General features: G+C 36.2%; 4 protein-coding genes across 4 annotated transcripts; 3 read left to right on the top strand and 1 right to left on the bottom strand.

Annotated features, from left to right (window-relative positions):
- The first annotated feature begins 6,506 nt into the window (after positions 1–6,506).
- On the top strand, positions 6,507–10,073 carry LOC130988020 (very-long-chain aldehyde decarbonylase CER3-like). Its single transcript, XM_057911763.1, has 12 exons — positions 6,507–6,902; positions 6,998–7,094; positions 7,191–7,411; positions 7,503–7,732; positions 7,817–8,036; positions 8,126–8,253; positions 8,329–8,579; positions 8,664–8,771; positions 8,850–9,056; positions 9,195–9,305; positions 9,391–9,564; positions 9,666–10,073. The coding sequence occupies exons 2-12, from the start codon at positions 7,008–7,010 to the stop codon at positions 9,819–9,821; spliced, it is 1,893 nt and encodes a 630-aa protein (XP_057767746.1). The 5' UTR covers positions 6,507–6,902; positions 6,998–7,007; the 3' UTR covers positions 9,822–10,073.
- An 876-nt stretch (positions 10,074–10,949) lies between these two features.
- LOC130988019 (fasciclin-like arabinogalactan protein 14) lies at positions 10,950–12,266 on the top strand. The gene has a single exon (XM_057911762.1). It carries the CDS (start codon positions 11,079–11,081, stop codon positions 11,958–11,960), a length of 882 nt encoding a protein of 293 aa, XP_057767745.1. The 5' UTR covers positions 10,950–11,078; the 3' UTR covers positions 11,961–12,266.
- A 2,591-nt stretch (positions 12,267–14,857) lies between these two features.
- On the top strand, positions 14,858–16,242 carry LOC130988017 (fasciclin-like arabinogalactan protein 14). The gene has a single exon (XM_057911759.1). The coding sequence runs from the start codon at positions 14,858–14,860 to the stop codon at positions 16,079–16,081; it is 1,224 nt and encodes a 407-aa protein (XP_057767742.1). The 3' UTR covers positions 16,082–16,242.
- On the bottom strand, positions 16,184–18,131 carry LOC130988018 (ABC transporter I family member 17). The gene is made up of 5 exons (XM_057911761.1): positions 17,962–18,131; positions 17,294–17,617; positions 16,758–16,945; positions 16,374–16,663; positions 16,184–16,269 (listed from the first exon to the last, which is right to left on the bottom strand). Exons 1-4 carry the CDS (start codon positions 17,975–17,977, stop codon positions 16,409–16,411), a joined length of 783 nt encoding a protein of 260 aa, XP_057767744.1. The 5' UTR covers positions 17,978–18,131; the 3' UTR covers positions 16,184–16,269; positions 16,374–16,408.
- Between the last annotated feature and the right edge of the window lie 3,185 nt (positions 18,132–21,316).

Here is a 21,316-nt window from a genome sequence, read left to right as displayed (position 1 = left end):
ATACGAAATTATATATCATGGTTTTTAAAAGAGTTCTCTCTCAAAATAAAAATGAGAGTAATAAAAAATAAACAAAACACAAAAACCCAGAACAATTAATATTAAATATTAATGCAGCTAATCATGGTGTCATAGTAAGTAATTAGTAACTTGATAATTGATCGATCACTTAACATAAAAGCTGATTTTTTTTTTCTGGAATAAAAAGTTGTAAATATATTAAGAAATAGGAGTATATACTTAATCAAATATTGAACAATGCTTTATTATATTCCCGAAAAAAAGAGTCCTTCAATTATGAATTTAAATTCACACATCGATTTTAACACATCTTGTAAGAGGGTGTAATTTGCTGAGCTTATAATTGAGCTTTCTAAAACAGAATTATAAGTTGTTTATGAGCTTATAAGATCATTTAAAGTGTGATAAAATATTTGATTTTTTTCAATTGTCTAATTTGACTTTTTTTTTTTTATAACCATTTTACACTATATTAGATACAAGTCTACATATTGTATATTTTTATACTATAAATTTAATCCTCTAATAGGTCAATAAAATAAGACAGGAAGGAATATTTTAGAAGCTGCATGTAATTTATGATTTCATCTTACATAGTCATGTTACAATGGAGTTATTCAGATAGTTTGTATTAAGGTTAATTTTTCATATTGAGATAAAGTTTAAAGTAACTGTTACTCCAATTTAACAGTCTAGTGCAGAACTAAAAATGATTAAAATTTTGTGTACTTTTGGGCAAAATATCCCCAATAAAATACTACTGAGCATTCAAATTCTCTCGAAGAATTAAAAAAGAAATCTGCCCAAAACAATAAATAGAAAGCAAAAGAAGACAATATAAATTAAATATAAATAAAAAAAGGTATTCCAAAATTCTAAACTGAATATTTGGATTGAGTACGCATTTATCTTCAATATAGAGTTATATATATTATTTGTAGGTTATTATTTATTAATTATTATAGATGTGGCCATCTTCTAATCTTCGTGTTAGGCTACATATTTTGACCCACAATTACCTCTAATATGCCGACACTGACACCTCATTGGTAGTAATTACTTCAAGTGGTCTATACAGAAATGCTCGGTTAATAATAATAATAATAATAATAATAATAATAATAATAATAATAATAATAATAATAATAATAATAATAATAATAATAATAATAATAATAATAATATCAAGTTTAATAATGGTAATAACAAAAATTAATAAGCTCCAGATAATGCTTGTGTCGATTGACCACCACTATGACTCGTAATGTTGGTCAATCCAATTACTCCGAAAAAATTTCAACTTAATTTTTAATTTGATTAATTTAAATTTGAATGATTCGATAATCCGATAAAATTGACCTGAACTCAATGAATGGAGCTGATTAGCATTTAAGAGTCTACACCTCCCCACTACAAGAATCTATCAATAATAGCCAAACCCAAAATTTTGCAAATTATTAGGACTAATAATATATATAGGATCATTAGGATGGGTCTTAGACTTTTAGAGGGCGGTGGAGGTATTCAAATTCATAATCTTTTAATCCCCACTCATCTAATTTTTTTTTTATATATAAATTAACAATATTAAGTAAAAAAATTTAAAGGTCACGTCACAAGCGACTTCAACCCAAAATCTTTAACAATAGACTTAACTCCTTATCGTTTGGCCAACACATGCATACTCTAAAATTATTTTATCAATCATTATTAATACGTGTTTCAGTGTAATGCGCATGTCATAATAAATTTAATAATTATACAAATTTAGACTACATGGAAAAAATATCCAAATCTAATTTTTACATTATTGTGATGGCGGATTTCTCACTTCTCAAATATATTACAATACCTCGCTCCTCATGCATGAGCTTATTTGACTGAATATTTTATAAACAACATATTTTAATTATTTATATTGATAACTTCAAACAACTCCAGACTTATCGCCAAAGTCTCTCCTATTACGAAAATCACTGAGCGTGAAGCTTCACCATGAATTTATGATAGAAAATATCAAAGATATAAGAATATACCAAAAATTTAATTTATCTTAATAAAGAAGAAATTAATTTTACTAATTTTATCTACTAATTATCAAACATGAAAACCACCTTATTAGTTGATAGTAATAGTTAGTACCCATTTGTTTCCTCGCACTAATCATCAAAAGTAAATGATACTAGTAAAAGTTGAATTTCAAAATTTTCATCAAAAGTAAATGATACTAGTAAATGATAATGATTAATGAAAGTTGAATTTTGGAATTTCAAATGAAGAAATGTCAAAAATATCATGCTAGTACCCTTAGCTATCTTTTTGATGTAAGTATTACTTAATTTTTGTACATCATTTATTTTGATATTGATTAGACGGTCGGATGTCCTTTTCCATAGTAAGAATATGTGACTCATGAAACTTCGCTCTCAAACATTTTTCTATTAAAAATTAATGTTGTCATGTCCCACTTTCGACATCAATATATTAAAGCTTTTATATTTTTGAAGGACTTTATTTATCTTTTGTTTTTCTTCCACCGTTTCATTGTTGATCTTTGGTAATATATGAACTCTTCTATACTTTTCAAGGACTTTATTTCTGTTTTGTTTTTGTACCACCGTCTGATTGTTGATCTTTGGCCCAGCATATATATAATCTATTGCTATTATTTTTTAAATAATGAAATGGAAAATGAAAAAATAAAACACACACACACATGACAAAAATTCAATTTTAATAACAAAACAAAAATAAAATATCATTATAAACTTAAATTACTTTTCCACTATCAATTTATCATAAACTATCAAAAATATTTTTTAAATTATGAATTATCTACTCCCTCCGTCCACAAAAAAATAATCATTTTTTTGTCATTTTGAGATGTCCACAAAAATTAGTTCATTTTTATTTTTGGAAACTATATATCACATGTTGGACCATATTCTCACTCACAATACAATTAATTATCATTATAAATACCACATTTTAGTGGGACCATTCCTTCGCTCATAATACAATAATCATTTTTATTAAAATTTTTGCCGTTTTTTACTAGGATTATTTTGTAAACGGAGGAAGTATTTTATATCAACCGCACATGCCGTCAATTTTATGACTCCAGAAAATTAACGTGACTTTTGAAACGACATAATTTATTTAAAATTATTCTTTTCATTTTTAACTTACTTGTGCCTTGCTAATTGAATAAACAAACCACTTTGAATTTATGTAATTTTCTTTATAAAAAATGTAAGGCACAAATTTAGGATGGATGCAAGGGTATAATTGGTATAATAGTATGTATATGTATTTTTTAAAAATGATAATTTAAAATAAAATTAATAATATAAAAATAATTTATATTTTAAAATAAATTTTTATATATATATAAAAAAAAACAAGAAAGAATTGCATATTTCCGACATTATCAATTGAAGTAAGAATGTGCCAAAGCCGCCGCCCAAAACTGATTTTGGCTGTTCTGCTCTCTGCCTCTGCCACACCTGAAGACCGACTGTGTGGCATTTAAATTTCTACCGCTAAAATCGTCACCGAAAATAAAATAGCATAAAATTAAAGGGATAGTATTATTTTTAAGAAATAGCTTAAATTTTGACTTTATATTTATTTTTGTAGTTTAAATTTATAAAAAGTATATAAAAGAAAAAATTAGACTTATCTTTCCTTTTTTGTTTATAATTTGAATTAAAATTGCAGCCAACTGAAAGTGATGCGTCCTACCCAAAATTGACAATTAAAAAAATTGTAGTATTTTTTTTTTAATCTCTATATTAGCTCTCCCAATATCTCCGTTTCATATGAGATTTTAACACTTACGCAAAACGTCTTTCTCTTAATAAAATTAAAACCTGACGTCTTAAACGAAATGACGTGTTGAGTGAGCTGACATGATTTACATATTCGCCCATTTTTCATCGAGGCGACATGGCATAAATAATATTCGCTTGGCATGAATATGCTTGCGTGACAAAAATATGACCATGTGAAAAAATAAAATTGACGTCATATTGTATAATTGGATGAAAATGACATCGTTTCATACCTAAAATTTAGTTAACAAATGGATAAATATGCAAAATGAAAAAAAGTTAATAGTTAAATTAATTTTAATAAAGAATTTAAAGTTCATGTGCAAAATGAGAATTTGATTAAAGTTAAGTAATTAATATGCAATTAACCCTATTTTCAATTGCTAAATCAGCTTCCGCCGAGACAAGTCACTCTCAGTTAGTCAAAATTTTAACTTGGAGTTACAAATCGAATAATGGAGATTAGTTCAATTTAATTATTTTTATACTACTAATATTTATAAATTTGAGATAAAGAGTGAATATGAAATCAAAATTTGGGTACTTTTTACTAATAATCCAAAGCAAAATAAATAAGAGTGAGTGAGCTCTATTTTCTTAAATCAGTTGGTAAATTATGCCTAACTGTAACATCTTAATTAAATTATATATATATTTTTTAAGTTCAATTATAAATGGTGAGGGTGATGTATAACAGAAAATGGTTAAGATAGTATCAATTGTCATGATATAGATAGATTTTGTTGTTGTCTTGTATTAAATTAGATTGAATTAGTTGAGAGGATCGAAAGATCGGAAGTGAGAATACTAAAAAAATTATTGATGGTATATATGGAATTACTATATTATGTATATAATATATGTTTTATATTATTTGTTGAATGAGAATGCATGGAGGAAGCCATGGTTATAAGTATATGTCATGTACACGTAATCATGTGCAACATATGTCGTCAACACTTCTACATTTTGGCTACTAGTATATGCACATAAAAACATTTAAGAAATAAGATGATAGAGATGGAGTATAATATTGTTTAATATATATTAATTTTAAATTTTGAATTTGAGTTAATTCTTTAGTTTAAATAAGATTGTAAACTATTAATAATAAAAATTAGTTTATTTTTATATAAGATGAAATAATGTTTCTTAAAGAAAGTAAAGGTGACTCTTTCTGTGCTTGCAATATACCTATTGTTGAAATAAAAGAAATAGAGCAAATCTATTTATTATAATAAGTGAGAAAACTATAAGCATAATTACATTATGATTCCACTTGAGTATAAAAATCAAACTATACAAAGTATCCAAAACATTTGATTTATAGACTATTGCCTTGAACACTGTGTAAATACCTTCGAATTCCATATTGCAACAAGTTCAGCCCCCTCCATCAAACATTTATGGATTCACCAACTAAATTTTATAAACAAATCTAGTTTCATATAGCTATAAATATAGATAAGATTCATTTGGTTTCTAGCAAAATAAACAAAGGGTGGCAGTGTTGTTATTTTATGAGAAAATATTAAAATATTGACATTGATATACTTTTTCATTTTTGTATAAAGGATCGAATCACTCTAATTCTAGGTAATATTAGGATGTTTGTATATGGTATTTTTGGTTTATCAAATAGATGTTGTTCAAAACTTAAAACTTAACCGTACCTTTAAGTTTATAGAGTTATTTATCACCCATCTTTATAGTGACAATGATCTTTTTTTTTTTAATTTGTTACAACCAAAGAAAGGAAAAAACACACTCACACTCTAGCTCCTAAGGTGACTCGAACCCCCGACCTATTGGTTGGAGGGGAAGCGTCTTATCAACAGACTGCGCTTCATCGTCTTATAGTGACAATGATCTAACATATGATCACTCTAGAGAACAAAAAATAGAGAATTGATTGCAATAAATGAGTTAGAGCATATATAGCTCAGCATCTTGCCGACTCCTCCAATCTCAAGTTATTCTAGAAAAAGAAAAGGTTTAATCACCACATAAAGTGGGACTATTAATTTAAAGAGGTGGTCTTGAGTACAATTGGATGTATCGTATAATTCGGTTGATCTGCATTCAGACTCTGACCTGCATTTTGATTCAAACTCGCATCATAATCTAAATCATGTAAATGACACTATTCGATTATACAATGACATTATTCTGTTATACAAATGACACTACGTATGAATAACACTGTATATACTTGACACTATTCAAAAATATAAAAAACGCTTATTGTAATTGGCACTATAATATTTTAAATGACACTATAACATTTTAAAATATTACAATGTCATTTATATGACCGAATAATGTCAATTATAGGTAGTGTCATTTCTATAACCGAATAGTAGCATTTACACGATTTGGGACAGGATGCAGGTTTGGATCAGGATGCGAGTTAGGATTTAAAAGCGGGTCAATTCTATTTTACCGTACACGATTATACTCAAGTTTTGTATAATTTAAATCTCTATAATTTATTTAAAAAAATTAATGTAAAGCGAGTATCCCAAGTTCATGGGATTGTTAGGTAAGAAATCGGATAAGACACAATGACTCCTAGGCAACTGGTCCCAACCCTACAAGGCTACACACACAAAATCTATGAACAAAAGAGCTTCAACATCGCAAGTATCTCACCTAGTATATTTCAAGAATTGATTTCTGACATGGTATTTATTTAATGTTGTTGCTGATCCTAGAAAATCTAAGCCAAAAGTTTGAGACAGTAAAGAAATGGGAATATAAAAAAGGTAATTAAAGCAATAACCGTCATATAAAGGTGATAGTGTAGGACAAACTAACACATCCACATCTCTCAACTACAATCTGCAATCCACTAACTAGAACTCCCATAAAAGCTTAGGCAGCCAACCATCTCAATATTCTTCTCACTCCCCATTAAATTTCTCTTTGATTTTGGGGGTGCCAACGCCCCCAGCTGTCAACTGATTAATGAATTATATCGCAGCATAAATGTACAAGGCCTCTAGAGCGTTGAGGCTTGAGAGGAGTGCCAAAAAGATCAAGAAAAAGGTGGAATGACATTTCACATTGATGCTGTCATTCTTATAGTCCAAGATTCATTTATTACAACCCTCCAAGATTCAATTTTTATGTTTTGATTTCAGAAAGGAGAAGATGGGGAGTGAGAAAGATTGCAGTGTTCCATGCAGGAGTGAAGCTTCTTTGTTTTCTTGGCCGTGGGAGAACTTGGGTAGTTTAAAGGTGAGAGCTTCAAATTTCTGCAAGAATTTGTCTATTTATGAATATTTTTCAAGAATTTTATTGTTTGTGTTTTTTTTTTTTATCTGTCTTGAGCAGTATGTGTTATATGCTCCATTAGTTGCAAATGCCCTTTACGCTATGTATAGAGGTGAGATCAAGAATGGGGCATGGTGCTTGCATATTCTCATCTTGTTTGGGGCTAGAGCCCTTGTTCATCAACTTTGGGGGAGCTATTCTAGCATGCTTTTCCTTAATCGAAATCGAAGAATCGACCAAAAGGGCTTGGAATTCAAGCAAATTGATTCAGAATGGCATTGGTAAAATTCAATTCTACGCAAAAAAATCGAATAAAAATTGGTTCTTGGACTTGAATCTTGAATCTTGATGTTTGTGTTGATCATGCAACAGGGACAATTTCTTGATGCTTCAACTGATTGTTGCTTCGTTAGTGTATTTGAGTTTACCTTTATCCGATTTCCCCATCTTCGATTCGAGAGGTTTTTTGTGGTGTCTAATTCTCCACATAGGAATTTCAGAACCATTGTATTACTGGCTGCATAGGTTGTTACATTCCCCTGCTTTGTTCCAACACTATCATTGGCTCCACCATAGCTCTAGAGTTCTGCACCCTTTCACAGGTTAGGAACCACACGAGACGAGCTAACTTGTTCGTGTCCTTTAACTTCGATTCATCAAGAATTTTGAACTGTGCTTGTCTGCAGCTGGACATGCAACATTCTTGGAACATCTGCTGCTTTGTGTGGTTGTAGGAATCCCAACCTTGGGAACTACCTACTTTGGATACGGCTCGATAAGCTTAATGTACAGTTATCTTTTGGCCTTCGATTTTCTTCAGTGTTTGGCTCACTGCAATGTTGAAGTTTTTCCCAGTCACTTGTTTGTTGATTTCCCACTGCTCAAGCATATTATTCGTACACCAACGTAAGGCCCTCTTTTTCGTGTTTCCTTTGTTTCGAGCATCATAGTCTTGTTTGTCTGATCAAATACCATTTTCCTGCTTCTTACTGCAGATACCACAGTCTTCACCACACGGACATGGCAACTAATTTCTGCCTCTTTATGCCCTTCTACGACAAGTTATGGAAGACGACAAACGCCCAATCGTGGGAGCTCCAACGAGAGATTAGTTCAAGAACAAGTGAGGTTTCTTTCTTATATATGAATGTTCTTGTCAGAAATAGTTCCTTAACACTTAGTAAATGGAAATTTTCAGAGAGCAGAGTAGCAGATTTTGTGTTTCTTGCCCACGTCGTTGATGTTATGTCAGCGTTGCACTCTCCATTCGTTTTCCGATCATTCAGCTCAATGCCTTTCAGTATAAAGCCCTTCTTATTTCCAATGTGGCCTTTTACCTATTTGGTGATGCTTGTGATGTGGGCAAAGGCTAAAACATTCTTGTTCAGCCTTTACCATCTTCGAGGCAAACTGCACGAGACGTGGATCGTCCCAAGATTCGGTTTTCAGGTACGTTTTGGTCCCATAATACACATATTCCAAGATTGGCAAAGACAAGGAAAATTTTGAATGTTTTTTCCTTTCTTTTGGCAGTATTTCTTACCTTTTGCCACAAAAGGCATAAATAGTCAGATAGAAGATGCTATCCTTAAAGCAGATAGGCTTGGAGTTAAGGTTATTAGCCTTGCTGCACTAAATAAGGTGAGCCTTGTCTCTTCCATGTCCTTACTCCGGCCTCGTCTCTCGACAATGAGGATGACGCGTTTGTTGTTTTGATAGAACGAGAGCCTTAATGGAGGCGGGACGCTCTTTACCAACAAGCATCCCGACCTCAGAGTGAGAGTGGTACATGGGAACACCCTCACAGCTGCTGTGATCCTACATGAGATTCCTCGTGATGTAGACGAAGTTTTCCTAACCGGTGCTACTTCTAAACTCGGCAGAGCCATCGCTCTCTACCTTGCTCGACGCAAGGTTAAAGTCTTGGTAACTACACAATCACATATACAATCACATTTTTGTACATAGATCAGCTGATGAGGCCATTTGCTTCTTACCATATAAACTCATTGTTGATCCTAGAATTTCGTCGTCTTTGAACTGAAAAATGTGTCTGAAACGCAGATGCTGACGCTGTCGACAGAGAGATTCAGCAAGATTCAGAAAGAGGCACCACTAGACTGCCAAAAATACTTGGTTCAAGTCACTAAGTATCAAGGAGCACAGCACTGTAAGGTGATTACTGATCCACCTCAGCTCTTGAATTTATACATAAAATTCAACCTTGTGCGCGCGTACTGATCGTTCTAGAACCTTCCAGACATGGATAATCGGGAAGTGGACGACGCCCAGAGAGCAGTACTGGGCCCCTTCAGGAACACATTTCCACCAGTTTGTAGTTCCTCCCATCATCCCTTTTAGAAGAGACTGTACTTATGGGAAGCTGGCAGCAATGAGGCTCCCAGATGATGTCGAGGGCCTCGGATCATGCGAGGTACGCACCTGCGAACGCATAAAACACGAGATGAAACATCATTCGTGAACCTTTTACTACTGCCCTAACACTAAAAACTGTTTTTTCTTTTGTCTTTCAAGTATACAATGGGAAGAGGTGTGGTGCATGCTTGTCATGCAGGAGGAGTTGTACATTTTCTTGAAGGGTGGAAGCATCACGAGGTCGGGGCGATCGACGTCGATCAGATTGATCTTGTGTGGGAGGCTGCACTGAGACATGGCCTGAAGCCATTGTAGATGTCAAGACTGCAGAATTATGCACACATACAATTCTTGTTTGTATACTATACTAGTTGAATCTGTAGCATACTACTCTCTTTTCCTTTTTTTTTTTTTGGGGGGGGGGGGGGGGGGGGGAATTAATTTTACAAATAAAAGTGTTAACTACAGGGTGAGGATACTATACAAGATCAAGGGACTATAGAATTGGGAGAGGTAAACAAAAAAATTGAAGATTTAAATTGTGATATATTGAAGTCTTATTTCACATGATTTGGTTTATCTTAGTGGCCTAATTGAGGATATTTTACTGTTATTTCATTATGAACGCAGTGCTAGTTATAATAAGGGTTAATTGTCTATAAATATAGGGATAATATTTTGGTTTTTAATTGGATCTATGTTTTTAGTTATAAAATACATGGATTTTTTATTATTTGGAATTTGACCTAAGCTCAAAAATTCGTTGGCTAATAACTTGATTGTTTGGAGTCTAATGAACAATTCGAATTTACTGTTGAAAGGCTCTTGATATTATCTTTCTAATGATACTCATAATTATATTGTTGGGTTTTGGTCACTGTAAGTGGTTTGAAAAAAGAAAAAATGTTGAGTGTCGTGACATTAATTTTCATGTTATTTTTCGATTAATTTCGGTGATCAAAACCCAATAATATAAGTATCAGAAAGATAATGTCACGAGCTTTCCAACGGTACAAGACTGAACAATTAAGTTATTAATCACCAAACTTTGGGTTCAGGTCAAATTCTAAAAACATAAAAATTTATATATATTTTTTGACAAAAAAAAAATAAATTTGATTAAAAACCAAACTTTAAATATTCATGCATCGTAGGCAATTAACCCTTATAGTAATATACGATCATCAATATCACTTGCGAAATAGAATGACAAATATAATTCAATAATCATTACATTCGTGTAACTCATCATGGCTTTTAGACATGTACAAATTTTGACAAAATCAAGATTTCTAATTGAAGTCACAAACATTAGTATTGTAGATCAAACATCTGCAGTTGAATGTTACAAACTTACAACCTATTTTAAGAATCAGTTATAAACCTTAGTTCCTCAAATTAAGGAGAGGAAGCCCTCCTCCTACAAACCACCTACACTTGTGCTCAATTCACACACCTCACTCACTCACTACACATATAAATACACTCATCACCTCTTCTCCATTCAACATCAACTCATCATCCTCTCTCTCACTATCTATCTATCTATCTCTCACTACCAAAACAAACAACATGAAAATGAGTGTCACCCTCTCTCTCCTCCTCTCTCTCTTCCTCTTGATCCATAGTAGCAATGGCTACGACATCACCCAAATCCTCAACAAATACCCTGACTTCAGCACCTTCAACAGCTACCTCACCCAAACCAACCTAGCAAGCGCCATCAACAGCCGGAACACGATCACCGTCCTCGTCGTCGACAACGCCAACCTCGCCCCCCTCTCGAGCAAATCGCTCGACGTCATCAAGAACATCCTCAGCGTGCACGTCCTCCTCGACTACTACGACGTCGCCAAGCTCCAGCAGCTCACGGCCGCCTCGCCTCTCCCCACCACCTTCTTCCAGACCACCGGCCTCGCGGTGGGGCAGCAAGGGTTCTTGAACGTGACGCACCCGAGCGCGGACACCGTCGCGTTCGGCTCCGCCATGCCCGGCTCGACCCAGGGGTCGAGCCTGGTCAAGTCCGTCGCAGCGGAGCCTTACAACATCTCAATCCTCCAAATCAGCAATGCCATCATTCCTCAAGGCATTGATGGCGCGAAAACTTCGGCCCCCGCGGCCACCACGCCCCCGCCCCCACCCCCAGCACCCGCCACAAACACATCCACTCCCCCCGCCCCCGGCACCCGCCACAACCACGGCCACGCCCCCGCCCCCGCCCCCAGCACCCGCCACAACCACGGCCACTCCCCCGCCCCCAGCACCCGCCACGGCCACGGCCCCGGCCCCAAGGCAGTCGAGCCAGGCCCCACCACCGTCCACCACGGCCCCACCAACACCAAGCAAGGCCACCCCACCAACATCAGCCCCCCCAACCAAGGCTGCTGCCCCCACCATGGCTGCCACTCCATCTGCTGCCCCTGGCTCAGCCTCGGCCCCTGCTGCGTCGGCTGAAGATACTCCGACGACGGATGAGCCGGCTGCCGGCAAACCTACGTTCAAGGGTGCAGCCGCAGCTCTCGAAATCGGCGCCGCCGTCGTATGCACAATGGCGCTGTCCACTCTTTACCTAGCATCAACACTTTGAGACAAGAGTGAAATTTTTTGATAGGTGTTAGTTAGTTCTGTTTTGTAGAGTTGTGAGCAACTATATTTGTCGGATCATTTCATGAGGCGGCCAACCCCTCAGCTACAATAACTCATTGAAAGTTGTAATTCTTTCCTTGACGAATGGAATTGACAATAATTAATCACTCTATTTTACCTTGTGTTTCATTTTCTATTTCCACATATGCATATATCAAGAATAGTGCCATCACCTCTAGTTACTTACTGCATTATTTCATAGCCAAACAAAATAATAATAAAAAATAAATTCTAGGGAGTGTGATGGGAAGCAAATCATCGACTTCTAGGTAGAATGAAATTGATTTGAAGCAGAGTAAACTTTATCTCCATTATTAAGGAATTTAAGTTCATCTTGAAAAAAAGTATATTCGTATTAAAGTTAAAGTGATCAAACTTGAGCTCAATAATACTATCTAAATTTCTCAATTTTTCCTGATTTGAGGAGAACTCAAATTTCTTCTTGAAATGGAAATTAATTGCAGTGTGATTTCTAATATGGGAATTCTACCTCCTAACACATGCTGGCAAGGATGCAATAAACATATATGTAATAAAATAATGCTTTGTTGGCAACTGTAAGAGCCTAGTTTTGCTTCGAACAATATACTTTTTTTGGACAATATAGACCGGTTGTATAGTGAAATCGACGTCACAATGACACTACTTCAACATACAAATGATACTTTAACATTTTAAAGTATCATTTGTATGTTGAAGTAATGTCATTGTGAAGCCGGTTTCACCATAAAACCAGTTTCACAGGAGTTTTTGTGTAAACTATATACATACACAAATATATATAATCCCAAGAAATTGAAAAAGTATTATATTTTGCAGTATATTGTTTTGTAATGGTTGTTTATAAAATCTCGATAAAAGAATCTAAAAACTATTGGATAAGTTTATAAAATTTTGATTTAAATCTTAAAGTTGTTTAATAATATGATAGTATTTTCCTAACAAATTTAAAATATGCATACAATCTTATATATAAATCTCCAAATTAATCTCAAATTAAAATTTGAATTTAGTAAGGGCAAAATAAAGTAATCTTTTAAATTTTGTGTATAAATTAAGAATGGCAAATAAAATCGTAATATTCACAAAATAATATCCAAGGATCGCCCACATTAACCATGTATGATTTCTCTTTTTTAGAAATGTGCGAAATTATTTGGTAAAGTCTAAATGGATCTTGAATTCTTGATATATGTAAATATTTGTAAGTTAGGATTTAAAACAAACAATAACATTTCTAAGCTGAAAACTATATATACATTATGGGATTACTAAAATTAATTCATTAACTTTATAACGAATAAAGCTGATTAGGGCCCTAGTATACTTTATTATTAGTTAAAATATCAATATATAAGTTGCATTTGATCAATAATTTTATATTTGTAAACAAGTTAAATTAACGAGCTTGCCACTCCAGCTTTACTCGTTAACGAGCTTCACCAAAGAGCTCGGAAGCACTTTTGTCAAGCCAAGTAACTTATTATTATTATTATTTTGAAATTAAAAGGGAACTTTCATTAAGATAAATCGGAATGACCAATATCAAGTACTAGTTACGAAGGAAAACTCGATTTTCAGATCATTATATAATGAGAATAAAGAGCAAAACGAGCCAGCTTATGAGCTGCTCTGTTGGCATCACGCCGAGCGTAAAGAAACTCAAGAACTACATTCCTTCTAGCATGTTGAAACACCTCCCATAAATCATCACACAGTGAGTCAGAGCCATGATGCGAATCCTGTAGAACATGGATAGCCTAGAGGGAATCCGTGTAGAGAAGTAACTTATTATTATTAGTTGGGTTAATTCCGTATAAATACACAAATTATATACAAATTTATTTTTTAATCAAATAAAAAATACACAAATTTTAAATTATTTGAAATTTGACCCGAGCCTAAAAGTTTGCTAACTAATAATTTGATTGTCAGGAGTCTAATGAGCAATCCGAAGGTACCGTTAGAAAGTTCTAGGCAATATTTTTATGATGATATTTATATTGTTAGGTTTTGCTGTTTTGGTCACGAGAAGTGGTCGAAAAAAAATATAGAGTCTCATCACATTTTTCAACTCACTTCGAGCGATAAAAAAACCCAACAATATAAATATAATTAAAAAGATTATGTCAAGAGCTTTCCAACAATACCTTCGGATTTTCCATCCGATTCCAAACAATCAAATTATTAGCCATCGAACTTTAAACTCATGTCAACTTCCAAAAATATAGAAGTTTATACTCCAACAATACCTTCGGAGTATTATTTTTCGACAAAAAATGAAGATTTTGTTAAAAACTAAAATTTGAATAAAATGATGAAGCCAAAATATGAAAATATGTAGCACCTATTTTAAGAAATGAGTAGGGAATGAAAATATGTAGCCAAAATATGAAAATATGAAAATATATAACTACTCTTCTTCTAAGTGAAGAAATTCAAGAATCTTTTTTTTTTTTGGACAAAGAAATTCAAGAAAATTAGTAGCACCTATTTTAAGAAATGAGTAGTTATACTGATTCTTACACCACCACCTTTCCTCTTCCTTCTCAACCAACCCTCTCCTCCATTTAAGGAGAGGGAGCCTTTCTCCTACAAACCACCAAAACACATGCTCACATACTCATACAAATACCACTCCATCTCCATCCTCTCTCTCACTCATCACTTCCATTCAACCTTCATCTCTCTCTCCCTCTCTCAAGATGACTCTCCCCCTCTCTCTCCTCTTCTCTCTCCTCCTCTCTCTCCACACCGCCAACGCCTTCGACATCACTCAACTCCTCAACCAGTATCCAGACTTCGCCACCTTCAACAGCTACCTCACCCAGACCAACTTGGCCGCCGACATCAACGCCCGCAACACCATCACCGTCCTCGTCCTCGACAACGGGAGCCTCTCCCCCCTCGCCGGGAAGCCGGTCGACCACATCAGGAGCATCCTCGCCGTTCATGTGCTCCTAGACTACTATGATGCCCCCCGGCTGCAGACTCAAGCGGCCAGCCGCAACCTCATCACCACGCTCTTCCAGACCACCGGCCTCGCTCGAGGCCAGCAAGGCTTCCTCAGCGTCGCTAGCCCGGCCCCCGGCACCTTCGCCTTCGGTTCAGCAATGCCCGGATCGCCACTCAACTCGAATCTCGTCAAATCTGTTTTCCTACAGCCTTACAACATCTCAATACTACAATTGAGCGGTGCAATCATACCTCAGGGGATTGATGGCACCAAAACTTCCTCTCCGCCGTCTACCTCGCCTCCGGCCACCCCCATCGCAACCGCAATCCCACCGGCAACCACGTCACTTTCCCCACCAACAACGCCACCACAGTCGACCACCCCCGTCGCAACCGCAACCCCACCGGCAACCACGTCACTTTCCCCACCAACAACGCCACCACAGTCGACCACCCCTCCGCCAACTACATCAGCTAATCTACCAACAGCGCCACCACAAGCACAAGGAAGCTCGCCTCCTGTCCCATCAATGGCTCCACCAACACCAACCGCAGCCACGGTCCCATCCATGGCTCCACCAACACCAAGCGCAGCCGCCGTCCCATCCACAGCTCCACCAACACCAAGCAAGGCTGCTCCCCTTCCATCTACCACCCCACCACAGACAAGCACTGCTCCTGTTCAATCTGCAGTACCACCAACGTCGAGCAAGGCCCCTTTACCTTCAACCGTCCCACCAGTTTCCGCCACGCCATCTGCATCCCCAGCCTCAACGATAGCAAACTCCCCTGGTCCAGCTATGGGTCCAGGTGCAAAGGGGCCAGTATCAGAGGGGTCAGTATCAGAGGCAGGAGCGGGAGAAGCAACTCCAAGCGGAGGTAAGCCGAAAAGTGCGGCCTCACCTCTCGACTCCGGCCTTGCTGTCGTGTTCACAATGGTGTTATCCGCCCTTTACCTAGCATCAACAATTTGATACACCAACCAGTATCAAAAAGTTAATTTTTACGACTCTGTTTTTCTCTAGAGTCGTTCGGATCTGTCATGAGGTGGGGAGCCCCTCAACTAGAATAAGTCATTGAAAGAGTTGTAATTCTTCCCTTGATGGCATTCACAATAATCAACTTCTCTCAACAATGTAGACTGTCAAATTCATACCTCTACCTAAATTATGAATATAAAATCAACATTGGCAAAATAAAAATTGGGCTAAAGATGATCAAAATGGCAAATTATATCTATATATTGCATAGGTTTATAGGCACAACCTTTCGTGGCTTACTGCTGTGACAAATACAAAAGTTTAAGAACTAAGCTGCAGAAACCTTTGTGCCATGGGATGCTTAGCCTCGGAGAGGTGATCAGGTTTCAAGATTTCGACAATCTCCCCGTCTACAACTAGGCACACCACATCGGCAATCCGCTGTATCTGTTTGATGCTGTGAGACACTATAATGATAGTCATTTCCTGTTCTTGCTTCAGCCTCACCAGAGCATTTTCAATATTCTCAGTCGATATCGGATCCAATGCACTCGTTGGCTCGTCAAGAAGCAGAACCTTCATGTACAAAGGAGATTTTCTGATTAGATTGCAGAATATTTTTTTCTAGCGCAATGTACTCGAGAGTTACAAGAGGCTCGTTCGAGGTCACCTCCGGTTCATTAGCCAAGGTTCTTGCAAGAGCAACCCTCTGTGCTTGACCAACAGACAGCTCTCCACCGGACTTGCTGTAGAAAGAGGAGTCGAGATCTGCAAGAGCCAATAACTTGTAGACCTCATTATCGTCTAGTTTGTTTCCTTTTAGCTGTGGTCCATAACGCACATTGTCTGCAACAGTTCCTGCAACAAGTTCACCCCATTCACTCGATATGCAACAGAGCGAGACGGTTAAACGAGCTACCACAACTACGTGGAAAACGTATCACAAAGCATGCCTCAGAACCAATTTACTCTGATTCTTCACTTTCACTTCCCTTTTGGTTATGACCATCAAAACCTCAATTACAACTCTCATCTCAATCTCTATTGGCCCTTAGTTTGACTGTAATCGAAACGGATGAAAACGCACACAAACTAACCAACTTTTACGATCATCTAGCAAATTCACTACCAACTTAAGCAATTCTCATTTAAGCAGATGAACAAAGAAGGAAAAGGCTATACCATACAACATAGAAACATGTTTACCTTGAAACAGCACAGGAAGCTGGAAGAGCATACCAACTTTTCGACGAAGAGTGAGAACATCAAGCTGGCAGATATCGACACCATCCAAAAACACGGTGGCAGAGGCGGGCTCCCATAAGCGGTTGAGGGCGCGGAGAAATGTGGATTTCCCGCTGCCACTCGGCCCCATCACCCCCATGATCACTCCTTTGGGGATGTCTAGGTTGAGTTTGTTCAGTATTCTTACATCCTTGTCAGAAACCTTGCTCAGATTCCTCACCTCTATTTTCATATCACCCGATTGCCCATCTACCAAGCCTAACAGACGCTCTTCTCCTCCATCCACTGCAAACATTCAACAACAATCCTAAAAAATTTGATCTTTATTTGATTCCCTAACAGATAAATTCACCTAGAGGCCATACACAGAAATTCAAGCACAATTTCAAGACACCACAGGAAAAGAATTATAATTATAGTAATAATTTTGTCAACATTCCACTGGTAGTAAAAAAAATATTCACTAATCTACCAAAAAAGCAACCTTTCGAGAAACCAGATTTGTTTTTCAGCATCCCAGTTGTGACAAAAAATAACTCAATATATAAAGAATTTGTTACTCTACTGGCAAGAAATAGTTATCATGCATAAATTATCAAAATTTTGAAGTGGGAATGGATGAATGTAACCTTCAAAAGCTTCCATTTGCAGAGCAGAGCGTTTGTATGAGAAAGAATGGATTTTTTTCAGTGTCTATAAAGAATTGTTGAGCCGAAAAGTAAGGGTTTAGTAGAAACCTTCCTGAGATGAACCAAAAATCAAGTGGGCAAGAACTGGACAGCAGTTTTTAGTGTAACGATCACTACTACTTTGGCAAAATAATTAATTGCAATTAAAAAGTTTGGTCACATTATTGCACAGTTGATTTTGAGTTCACCTGAAAATTGTAGGGTTTAATTGTAACAAACTTTTACCTTATTTTTAAGTACGTTTTACTATAAAATAGACTAAATAGAATAGTGGTAATAATTCTATTTTATTTTATGATTTGTAGGCTTTGTAGCATAATAAATAGTTTTAATATATTTTGATCGTGTACTTTCGACTTCAATATTCATATGACATCGTTCTTTTAGTGATATTTGATGAGCACACACTATCGTATGCAAAATAATTATGTCACATCATCTTTCCGTTTGTTGAAAAAAAATCTAAATATTTATTTTGTTATAAATTGAAAAATTATACTCCATTATTTAACAATTTATAAAACGTTTTTGAAATCAAAACTTTATCATAATTTTGGAAGGAAAAAATGCAAAAAAAGAAAAGAAAAAGAAGAAGAAGAAGTCATCAGCGATTATTGAAGTACTTGTGTAATTGTGTTGATGTAATTAAAAAAAATCCAAATATCAAAATAAATGGTGCAATTACACATCTTTAATTTAAGGGAATTTCTCGTTTCATATTTTAATGTTTAATTTTTTTCACAATTATATCCTAATATATGTAAAGTTACAAATTAATACTTATATTATGATTGTTGTTAACCTAGTATATCAATAGAAAAAGGCAACCTTCTTTTATCATCGCATCAATTCCAATCGATATGATCATCCATCGTTGAAATTGAAATCACTATTAGAATCTCATTGACTTGAACTACAAAATCCACAAGCCAATTTCATAATATTGTATCTATTTAACATCATAATTTCACCTCAAACAATCACATAATTCTAATTTCACAAAGTCAAATTGATGTCGCACTGAGAGGGTGTTTGGTTGAGCTTATAAGATCTTTAAAACAACTTATAAGCTCTTTCAAAATGATTAGCAAAATAAGCTCCTAACGAGCTTATAAGTTGTAAAAATAAGTTCAAAGAGCTTATAAGTTATAAGCTATCCCAAAAATAATTTTCCTATCCTAATTTATTTTCTCATCTATATAATATATAAAGGAAGAGTTTTTTCCCTCCAATTTTTCTCTCTCTTCTTCCATCAATTATTTTACAATTTTTTATTTTATTTAAACATCATCAAATTTGATTCATAGAAAAAAAATACTTATTCAATATACATCTTAAATTTAAGTTCGTGAAAATATCTTTAATATTATATAAAAATCATCATAAATGAATTTAAAATAAATAAATCATGAAAAAATTAAAATATTTTATTTTCTCTCTTTTCATTAAAATTTTATATTTTATGTTATATTCGTGTATGAAAATATTTATTTAGTTATTATGACATGTATGTGTAATTTTAAGGGAAATTTGCACCTAAATACACAAACTTTGCCGAAAATCCATATTTGACGCGAAGTTAGGAATTTACATTTTAATACACCAATTTAAGAAGTTGTTCAATTTTGACACATTTTTCAATTCCGGCGACCGGCATTCTGACGTGGACGCCGGAATGCCAATGTCGCAGCCACGTCACACACACACACACACTCCACTCTCTCTCTCTCACACCCCACTCTCTCTCTCTCTATACACGTCACCTTCCCCCTTCTCTCTCATCACTCTCGCCGCCCTCCACCCTCTTTCTCCCTACCTCTCTTCCCTCTTCTCTCCTGCCGGCGCCGCCGCCTTCCATTCTCGGCGAAATCGCCACCAGCTGCCACCACCACCTTCTTCCCCTCATCAAACTCACTCAAATCCCGTTATTTCATTCTCAAAACCGAACCAGATGAAGTAACTCATGAAACTCTCCCCCTTTTCTCTCAATTTCCCGTCGACAGACGGCCGGCGAGTGCCGCCGCCGCTCTCTCTGTCTTTCCTTCCTTCCCCCGACTCTCGCTCTCTCGCTCGTCCCCCTTATCTCCTCCCTCACAAAAATCCCCAAATCCACAAATCACTCTCTCTAAATCCCTAAACCCTCTTTCTCCTACGATTTCCGGCGAGGTTACCGCCGGACTCGCCCCCTCTGCTCCAGCCGACAGCAGCAGTCAGCCGGATCGCCGCCATCGCCGCCTCCCTCATCCTCGCCTCTGCCCTTCTCCTTGACAGACGAACATCAACAGCCATCGGCCACCACCGCCGTCGACCTCACCCTCTCTGGACCGTCGGTCGACCTCAAAGGCTGAGGCCGCCATCGCTTTCTCCGCCGAACAGCCCCGCTGTCCAGTTGCCTCCCCTCACTCTCTCTCTATCGACGGTGGTGGTGGGAAATCAGGTTGGTTTGGTTGGTGGAGGTGGTGGGTGCGCCGCTGTTCTGGGGAGGGGGAAGTGGCTGACGGCGGGAGGGAGGGTTTGTGGCTGTGGGGCTCGACGGCGGTGGTGCGACGCAGTTCTGGGGAGGGGGAAGTGGCTGACGGCGGGAGGCTGGGCTCGGCGGCGGTGGTGCGACGCGGTTCTGGGGAGGGGGAGGGGGGGAGGGGGGGAGGTGACATGTAGAGAGTGAGAGAGAGTGGGTGTGTGACGTGGCTGCGACATTGGCATTCCGGCGTCCACGTCAGAATGCCGGTCGCCGGAATTGAAAAATGTGTCAAAATTGAACAACTTCTTAAATTGGTGTATTAAAATGTAAAATCCTAACATCGCGTCAAATATGGATTTTCGGCAAAGTTTGTGTATTTTGGTGCAAATTTCCCTAATTTTAATTATCAAATAATTTATTTTTTTAATAACTATAACTATAATTACATTTATACAAAGTTCAATATATACGTTTTCAAATCTGGGTTTTATGGAGTAATTGTTGTGGATTATTTTATTTTATTCTTAGAACATATTTTGTATTTGTTTATATTTTGATTATGTTTAATATTTATATTTATTTATTTTAAAATATCATTTAATTTCGATCTTCATCGTGCATCGCACGAATGGAGGTACTAGTTCTTATAAGCAACACTTATTTTACAAAAATAACTCAACTATGACTTTTTATTTTCATCATAATATCTTCTAATTTTATTTTCTCTCTCTAACAAATATTTTTTCTCTCTAATTAAAAATTCTCTTTTTAACTTATAAGCTAATTATATATCCAAACACTTTGATAATTTATAAGCTTTTTGATATGAACTTA

The sequence above is a fragment of the Salvia miltiorrhiza genome, chromosome 6, assembly GCF_028751815.1.
Source record: "Salvia miltiorrhiza cultivar Shanhuang (shh) chromosome 6, IMPLAD_Smil_shh, whole genome shotgun sequence".
NCBI lineage: Eukaryota > Viridiplantae > Streptophyta > Magnoliopsida > Lamiales > Lamiaceae > Salvia > Salvia miltiorrhiza.
This window is presented reverse-complemented; position numbering and strand designations above follow the sequence as displayed.

What these genes read in the sequence shown, in the direction of transcription:
- LOC130988020 (XM_057911763.1), top strand. Translation starts at nt 7,008, where the DNA reads ATGGGGAGTGAGAAAGATTGCAGTGTTCCATGCAGGAGTGAAGCTTCT. An exon ending in TCCCAAGATTCGGTTTTCAG is followed by an intron (nt 8,580 to 8,663) that starts GTACGTTTTGGT and finishes TTCTTTTGGCAG; the next exon opens with TATTTCTTACCTTTTGCCAC. An exon ending in AGGGCCTCGGATCATGCGAG is followed by an intron (nt 9,565 to 9,665) that starts GTACGCACCTGC and finishes TTGTCTTTCAAG; the next exon opens with TATACAATGGGAAGAGGTGT.
- LOC130988019 (XM_057911762.1), top strand. Translation starts at nt 11,079, where the DNA reads ATGAAAATGAGTGTCACCCTCTCTCTCCTCCTCTCTCTCTTCCTCTTG.
- LOC130988017 (XM_057911759.1), top strand. Translation starts at nt 14,858, where the DNA reads ATGACTCTCCCCCTCTCTCTCCTCTTCTCTCTCCTCCTCTCTCTCCAC.
- LOC130988018 (XM_057911761.1), bottom strand. An exon ending in GCTTCCTGTGCTGTTTCAAG is followed by an intron (nt 16,946 to 17,293) that starts GTAAACATGTTT and finishes AACTTGTTGCAG; the next exon opens with GAACTGTTGCAGACAATGTG. An exon ending in CCTTGGCTAATGAACCGGAG is followed by an intron (nt 16,664 to 16,757) that starts GTGACCTCGAAC and finishes TTGTACATGAAG; the next exon opens with GTTCTGCTTCTTGACGAGCC.